Source organism: Symphalangus syndactylus, chromosome 21, assembly GCF_028878055.3.
Source record: "Symphalangus syndactylus isolate Jambi chromosome 21, NHGRI_mSymSyn1-v2.1_pri, whole genome shotgun sequence".
Lineage (NCBI taxonomy): Eukaryota > Metazoa > Chordata > Mammalia > Primates > Hylobatidae > Symphalangus > Symphalangus syndactylus.
The window spans coordinates 79,349,576-79,358,169 of record NC_072443.2 but is presented as its reverse complement, the minus strand read 5'-3'; the positions used below and the strand labels follow the sequence as shown (position 1 = coordinate 79,358,169).

The following is an 8,594-nucleotide window of genomic DNA, read 5'->3' as shown; positions in this document are numbered from 1 at the left end:
GGAGTTTATATTCCAGTGTGGGAAGACAGACTCATAAACACTTAAAGACATACACAAGCAAAAAAAAAAAAAAAAAAAAAAAGAATGAAATTGCTTCAAGTTGCGATAAATGCCAAAGAAAATAAAACAGGGCTATGAGTCAGAGAGTGGCTTGGGAAGAAGGGCTTTTGGAGATGGCTGAGAAATAGCCAGCCAAGAAAAGTTCTAGGGGGAGAGTGTCCATTTGAGGGAGAGCAACAACTATGGTAAGCGACTAGGGTTTTATTCTATTTGTGATGGAGTTTACAGGGTTTTAAGCAGGAGAGTGATAAGAATAGTTAAAAAGATCATTCTGATCAATTTAAATATCATCAGTAGTGGCACAACCAGCCATTTTGTGCCTCCTAGAATTTGGAGGACACAGTGTCACTTATGAAATTGTCTTGCTGGGACACAGCTGGTTGCAGTCTTCACTCTGTCACTTGCATGTGCTGTGACCTTAGCTAAGTTTTCTCACCTGTGCGGTGGGCTTGCTAACAGCCTCCACTTCATAAGGTTCCTATAGAAATGTAGCACCATGCCTGGCGTTTAACAGATGCTTAATAAGTGTTGGCTTCCACGTTCCTGGCCTCGTCTGTTTTCCTCTATCTGAGTTGTACTCATTCTTCTGGGCCTATCTTAGACCTGCCCTTTCACTCAATGTGGAATTCACCACGAGACCCACCAGTTATACGTGGCTTCTCACTTCTCAGATGGTGGGGCAGCCGGGCAGAGGCGCTCCTGACCTCCCAGACGTGGCTGCTGCTGGGCAGAGGCGCTCCTCACTTCCCAGACGGTGCGGGGGCAGGGCAGAGGCGCTCCTCACTTCCCAGATAGTGCTCCCAGAGCAGGGCAGAGGCGCTCCTCACTTCCCAGATAGTGCTCCCAGAGCAGGGCAGAGGCGTTCCTCACTTTGCAGACGGTGGGATTGGGCAAAGGCGCTCCTCAGTTCACAGACCTTGCGGGGGCAGGGCAGAGGCACTCCTCACTTCCCAGACGGTGGGATTGGGTAGAGGCACTCCTCAATTCCCAGATGGCGACATTGCCGGGCAGAGGTGTTCCTCACTTCCCAGATGGTACGTGGGCAGGGCAGAGGCATTCCTCGCTTCCCAGATGGTGGGGTGGCCAGGCAGAGGCGCTTCTCACTTACTAGACAGTTGGGCTCCAGGCAGAGGCGCTCCTCACTTCCCAGACGGTAGGCCTGCCCGACAGAGGCGCTCCTGACCTTCCAGATGCGCGGCTGCTGGGCTGGGGCCTCCTTACTTCCCAGATGGTGCCGTGGCCGGGCAGAGGTGCTCTTCACTTCCCAGATTGTGAGGCGGCTGGGCAGAGGCGCTCCTCACTTCCCAGGCGGTGGGGTGGAGGGTGGTGGGGAGTGCCAGCAGAGGTGCTCCTTACCTCCCAGATGGGACGGTGGCCAGGCAGAGGCACTCCTCTCTTCCCAGACGGTGGGGCGGCTGGGCAGAGGCGCTCCTCACTTCCCAGACTGTGGGGCGGCTGGGCAGAGGCGCTCCTCACTTCCCAGATGGTGCAGGGACCAGGCAGAGATGCTCCTCAGGTCTTGATCTCTTGACCTCCTGATCCGCCCGCCTGGGCCTCCCAAAGTGCTGGATTACGGGCGTGAGCCACCACGCCTGCCCTGCCGTGTCTTCTTTCTCCTCCTAAGCAGCTGTTTTCGTCTGCTGGATTTTGATGTTCTACTTAACACCCTCATGTTCTTACGCATGTTGCCCTGCTGGAGGCGTCCTTCTCTTTGGGAAGCCTGACCCACCAACAGTGCCTCAGGAGACAGACAGGGAAGCTTAGCCGGTGGGGGCCCCTCATCTCTATCCCACCTCAGTGTCAGGGGAGGGGTCGGTTGCAGCTGCAGCGGTGACCCTGACAGCTTTCTTTTGCGGGACCCATGGCCGACAGCTGTGGGGGGAGAAGAGCTACTTGATGCAAGCGCTGCAGGATCCCTGGGCTGCATGTCCTCCCCCACCATCAGCAAGCCTGGAGAGCTGGGCAGGTGGTCTTTACCCAGCACCTTCAAGGCCGCCTTCTCTGGCCACAGGCAGCAGCCCGGAACTGGTGCAGGGAGCACTGTTGGAACTGGGTCAGGCTTCCCAAAGGGAAGGATGCCTCCAGCAGGGCTGTGTGAACTGGCGACTCCATGGCCCTTGGAGTAGAAACTCACTGCATGCACCTGGGCCTTGTCAGTCTGGTTCTTTTCTGTCAAGCTCTTCAGACGGACACTTCCCTCCAAGGGCCTGGGATTATACCAGGAGGAAGTGAGGTTTCCCTGAGTCTCCAGGGGCCTGGAGGTGGAGGCTGCTTCCCCATTGCTACAGGGGCCCCTTTTATTGTCTTCCTGCCCCTGGGTCTCTACCTGGTCTTTCACCTGCGTTGCTTCTTTGGGCTCTTCTGTCCTCACCTCCATCTTCGGGAGCCTGGCTGGGATCACCTGCTCATCTAATGAAGGAAGTCGGAGGTTAAACCTGCCTCTGAGACGAGGGATCCTCACGGGGCTGAGGTGTCCAAACATCATGGAGTTGTGAGCAGACAGCACGGGTTTCTTCCTTGAGTGGGGGCTCCAGACCACAGAAGGCAGGACCCTCAGTGGGGTGCCTGTGTTCTGAGGGACAGGACACAGCCTCACAGGGGCACGGTCCCGCCTGGCTGGAAAAGAAGGCCCAACATGTTTCCGGGGGTTGAAGAGGAATCGGAAACAGCCCAAGGTTCCCGGGGCAGGCACAGGTGCAGGAGGCACAGGTGCAGGAGGCACAGGTGCAGGAGGCACAGGTGCAGGAGGCACAGGTGCAGGAGCCACAGGGTGAGCCTGGCCAGCTGGGAGGGCCTCACGGACAAGACGAGCAGGTTGCGGATGCCATGGCTGGGACCTGCTGGGGAAGCCGGAACAACTTACTCTTACACCAAAACGTTGACACTGGAGTTGCAGGGACCTGCGGCTGAAGCAGTAACAACATACGCTTATACGAGGATGTTGCCGACGGCATAGCCAGGACATGCGGTGGAACCAGGAACGAAATATGCTTAGAAGAGAAAGTTGGTGATGGCGTGGCTGGGAGCTGCGGCGGGAGCAGGAACAACTTACTCTTAGACCAGAACGTTGACACTGGAGTTGCAGGGACCTGCGTCCGAAGCAGTAACAACATAGGCTTATATGAGAATGTAGCCGATGGTGTAGCCGGAACCTGCGGCGGAACCAGGAACAAAATACGCTTAGTGAGTTGCCCATTTTGAGTGAGTTGTGCACAGACAAAACTAAGGGTCAGAAGCGGAGAGGATACTCCTAAGTCACCCACATCTCTGTGGCCGGGTGTGCACTGGGCACCTGGGAGATTATGACATCACCATGGGGCTGGTGACAGAGCCAGGGTGTGGACGAATGAGCAGAAGCCTAGCAAGGGTGCCTACAAGAGGAGTCAAAGGGCAAAAGGTGAGGCCCTTCCACCGGTCCAGCTGGACTCTCTAGCCTCAGAGACGTCCCGCTCCTGGGGGCAGGTGTGTGGCCCTGGATGGCCCCCCCGTGGCGCTGTGGAGGGTGCGGGGCTGATCTGCCAGAGCCCTTCCCGCCTGGCATCTGGCGCAGGCACTGGCTGACACCCAGTGGCCCTGTCTTGGCCAGCCCTGTCCCCTGGGTTACAAGGCCAGAACCTGGAAGCAGAGCGCAGGACCAGCCAGATCCCACCAGGCTCCCCCGGGGCCTCTCCAGTGCCTCCGTGCCGCCTGGAGCCAGGCCCACCTTCTCCATGGCCTCCGTGGCCTTGAGGGCCACCAGGCTCGCTGCGCAGGCTTCCAAGGAGAGGACGGGGTGCCCTGACCTGACTGGATGCTGCCCCTTACCACATCCCTTCCTGGCAGGCAGAGTCTCCACTTCTTTTTACAGATTTTTCTGAGACCGTTCCTTAGATCATCCAGGTGGTCATGATCCAGCCAGGCTTTGGACCCAGGTTGTGCGATTCCACAGCTGGTGCTCTGGCCTGTGTGCCTCCTGATCATGGATACAGCATGTATTCTTATTTTTTCCTGTAGTCCGGGGGTACTTAGCATGGTGGCATGTCTGTAATAAGCACATGCACACCTAGAAGGAGGTCTTCACTTCACCATATAAGTTGACCGTGGCCCACTCTGGGCTCCAGTCCTCTGCAAAGATGTAGGGGAGGGACTACCAATTGTCGGCACAGCACCATTCCACATTGCTCTTCTAATGGAGCCTTTCAGCCCAGATGTTCTTTCTCGTCTGGTGGGTTCTCTCTTGTCTCGTCCAAGTATGTAAAGATTATGTTCTAGATCAGCTTTGGTCGATCCTAAAAGAAATTCGCCAGTGGATTATACCATATAGATAGAAGTCAGTTTCTCTGGTCTTCCTAGAATGTGTCTAGAAAGCAAGTACATTATTTACAAGTTAATAGTGGATCAACGTATTGGATTAAAATATGACCAACGTAATTTGGTCATTGTGAGCATGCCACCTCAGTCCACTCTTCACCACACTTTATGATACCCTAAATATAACTCTAGATTTTCTTATGCCCAAGAGAAGGACATACTCTTGGGTGTCTGGACTAGGGAAACAGGTATGAAAAACCATTCGGCCAGTCTACATCTTTTTATTGGAGAATTGAAACCATCTATATTCAAATATATTATTAAAAGACAAAAAAAAAAAAAGAAATAGTCTTGCTGAATGTAATTAAGGCTTTAGATCTAGCATCTAGTTTATAAGAAACACAGGAGTTAGCAGAACGAGTTAAAAGTCCATCATGAGAAAGTACACTGATAAATCCAGAAGATGGGATCACGGGCCTCCTTTTCACCAAATTCGTGGCATGAAAACAAAGGAGGTGCTTAAGATTAGAAGAGAGTTAAGAGGGCTGGGCGCGGTGGCTCATGCCTGTAATCCCAGCACTTTGGAAGGCGGAGACGGGCGGATCACAAGGTGAGGAGATTGAAACAATCCTGGCTAACACGGTGAAACCCCGTCTCTACTAAAAATACAAAAAATTAGCCGGGCGAGGTGGCGGGCGCCTGTAGTCCCAGCTACTCGGGAGGCTGAGGCAGGAGAATGGCGTGAACCCCGGGGGCCGGAGCCTGCAGTGAGCCAAGATGGCGCCACTGCACTCCAGCCCGGGCAACAGCGAGACTGTCTCAAAAAAAAAAAAAAAAAAAGAAGAGTTAAGAGATATAACGATCAAATGTATGCAACATGTGGATCTTAATTGGCTCGTGGTTCCAATACACCATCTGTAAGAGACATTTTGGGACAACTGGAAACACTTTAGGATGGAAACAAGGCCTTAGGAATTATTTTAATTATGTCACATGTCATAATGGCATTGTGGTTAAGGAGAAGAATGTTCTTATTTTTTAAAGATGAATATTGAATAAGTTAGGAGTGAAAACTCATGAGGTTTGAATTTCCTAATGATTTGCTCCTAATGAATAGAATATAGCAAAAGGGGTGGAATGTCACTGTTATGGTTTGGCTGTGTCGCTACCCAAATCTCACCTTGAATTGTAATAATCCCTACATGTCGAGGATGAAGGCAGGTGGAGATAATTGAATCATGGGGGTGGTGTCTTCCATATTGTTCTTGTGGTAGTGAATAAGCCTCATAAGATTTGATGGTTTATAAATGGGAGTTCCCCTGCACAAACCCTCTTGCCTGCCACCATGTAAGACGTGACTTCGCTCCTCATTCACCTTCTGCCATGATTATGAGGCCTCCCTATCTATATGGAACTGTGAGTCAATTAAACCTCTTTCATTTATAAATTACCCAGTCTCAGGTATGTCTTTATTAGCAGTGTGAGAACAGACTAATACAGTCACCTCTGAGATTAGGTTATAAAAGGCTGTGACTTCCATCTTGCTGTCATTTTCTTTCAGGCTCTTTCCACTTGCTTACTCTGAGGAAGCAAGTTGCCATGCCATGAACTGCCCTATGTAGAGATCCAAGGGACTGAGGGCAGCTTCCTGGCCAACAGCCCCAAATTCTGCCAATGACCACGGGGTGAGCTTAGAAGCAGATCCCTCTCCAGTCAGCCTAGAAATGACTACAGTGCTGGCCAACGTCTGATTGTAGTGTACGTAGTCTGTGACCTTTCAGGGTCTCTAAACCATACCTGGATTCCTGATCCACAGATACTATGAGATAGTAAATGTGTGTTGTAAGCTGCTAAGTTTCAGGGTGATTTGCTATGCAGCAATAGATAACGAATATACCATTATATACGTAGCTAATTTAACTAATCTACTATTAAGGGGCATTAGGTTATTTCTAAGACTTTGCTATTGAAAACAATGCTACAATGCACATCTATTAGTCCTGTTATATTTTAAGGAAATTATTTTTAAGTTACACTTAAAAATTTATGATTTTTAGAATTAACAAATTGCCCATTGCAGAGGTGGAGAACACTCTTTTTTTTTTTTTTTTTTTTTGAGATGGAGTCTTGCTCTATCACCCAGGCTGGAATGCAGTGGAGCTATCTTGGCTCACCGCAACCTTCGCCTCCCAGATTCAAGTCACTCTTCTGTGTCAGCCTCCCGAGAAGCTGGGATTACAGGCACGCACCATCACACCCGGCTAATTTTTGTATTTTTAGTAGAGACAGGGTTTCACCACATTGGCCAGGCTGGTCTTGAACTCCTGACCTCAAGTGATATGATTGTCTTGGCCTCCCAAAGTGATTACAGGTATGAGCCACCACACGTGGCCCCAAAGGTGGAGAACACTTTTGCAAATACCTGCTACTACCAATTTTTTCATCATTCAATAGATGAAAAAAATTCTCGTTGATCTTTTAATGTATATTTCATTGATTATGAAATAAATTGGGTATAATTCATTTGCTTGTCATTTCCTTTAAATTTTCTAAAACGGCCTGTGTCTTTTCACCGTATTTCTTTCTTTTTCCTTTTATTCTCATTCTTTCTCTTTCTTTCTTCTTTATTTTGACTGTTCTTTTATTTTTCTTCAGCAAACACTTTTTTTAAAAACAAGTTGTTTATCTTTGTAAATGGAAATAATGCCTTAATCTGGCAAATGTGTGGAGAACATTTTTCTCCCAGTTTAGAATTTATCTTTGGACTTTGTTTATGGATTTCTTAATTTTTTCATATATATATATTTTATTTTTATATGGTTAAACTTTTAACTTTTCTTCCTTATAACTTCTGAGTTTTACATAATTTCTAAAAAGATGTTCTTACTCAAAGATGCTGCCAATGAGAATGATGATGGTGATGCCAGAGGGAGGAAGAGAGGAAGAGGATGATAAATACTTGCTTTATATAATATATTATGTGTCAGTTACTGTTCTATGAACTTTGTGCATATTTCACTTAATCCCTGAATTACCCTGTAAGGGAAGTACCATTATAACCCCAACTGACAAACGAGGAAACTGAGGTCTAGAGAGAAGTAAGTTAACTTGTCTAGATTTTAGAGGCCGTGCTCTTTACCACCATGCACTTGCAAAGGCTGTTTTTGATGCCGTTCCTCGTGGGTTTTATGCCAACACAGAGCACTTTGGTCTTTGTGACCGCAAAGCCAACTCCATTTCTTGGGTGCCAGGGGTAATTATAATGCTTTTTCATGACCAAAGAAGTCTTTTATTGCATAGAAAAATGGAGCCATAAATGATTTAGCACACACAAGGAGGCAGAAATGGAAATCGTTGCTGAAAACCAGCTCTTATCTGAGCGATGAATTGGGGCTGGAACAAGAAGCGTGGCCTTTCAGAATTGCTCACATCCTATACCAATTAACTGTTTGGGGAAGCCGACAATGGCTTCCTGATGTGGAAATCACTTTGAAACATGTAGGCTGGTAGTTAAAGCCATTAGTTCCTCTTGGGCTTCAAGGACAACTACAAAGAAAATATTTTGTAAATTGTGTAAGAAGCATGGATTTGGCAACCCCTGGGTTAGCCCGAACTGGTCAGGCAATTGCTTTTAACACTATTTCCTAAATGGACTAATACCTGGTGGGGAGAGAGAAAACAAACCTCACTTCAGAAAGACAACTTAGGGCTTCTTAAAAGCTGCAGGTCTCTCTGCCTCGGACAACCACTGAGAGAAGAGCTAGGCTCTTGGACAAACAGTTTTCATTTCAGTCTCAAGATCGAGGGGATGCAAATAAGCCCAGCACTTCTTGCCTGACCTTTCCTTGTTGAAAAGCTCCTGCATCATTCTCAGCAAACTATGGCAAAGATAAAAAACCAAACACCACATGTTCTCACTCATAGGCGGGAATTGAACAATGAGAACACATGGACACAGGGTGGGGAACATCACACACCGGGGCCTGTCGTGGGGCAGGGGGAGGGGGGAGGGATAGCATTAGGAGAAATACCTAATGTAAATGACGAGTTAATGGGCGCAGCACACCAACATGGCACATGTATACATATGTAACAAACCTGCACGTTGTGCACATGTACCCTAGAACTTAAAGTATAATAATTAAAAAAAAAAAAAAGCTCCTGCAGAAAGCCCAGAAGGACACCCAGGCAGGCATTTCTACATGCCTTGAAGTCATATTGAAAGCTGAGATACAAAGAGCAAG

The 8,594-nt window shown here is 48.6% G+C and overlaps 1 protein-coding gene and 1 pseudogene across 1 annotated transcript; one reads left to right on the top strand and one right to left on the bottom strand.

The window, feature by feature from the left end:
- Window positions 1-875: 875 nt before the first annotated feature.
- Window positions 876-1,623, top strand: LOC134735494 (uncharacterized; annotated as a pseudogene).
- Window positions 1,624-1,645: 22 nt separating this feature from the next.
- LOC129471232 (putative UPF0607 protein ENSP00000382826) lies at window positions 1,646-3,025 on the bottom strand (the record flags this gene model as incomplete). The annotated part of the gene is made up of 1 exon (XM_055259600.2): window positions 1,646-3,025. A coding segment is annotated over exon 1 (1,380 nt), but the record flags the coding sequence as incomplete, so codon positions are not given.
- Window positions 3,026-8,594: the final 5,569 nt, after the last annotated feature.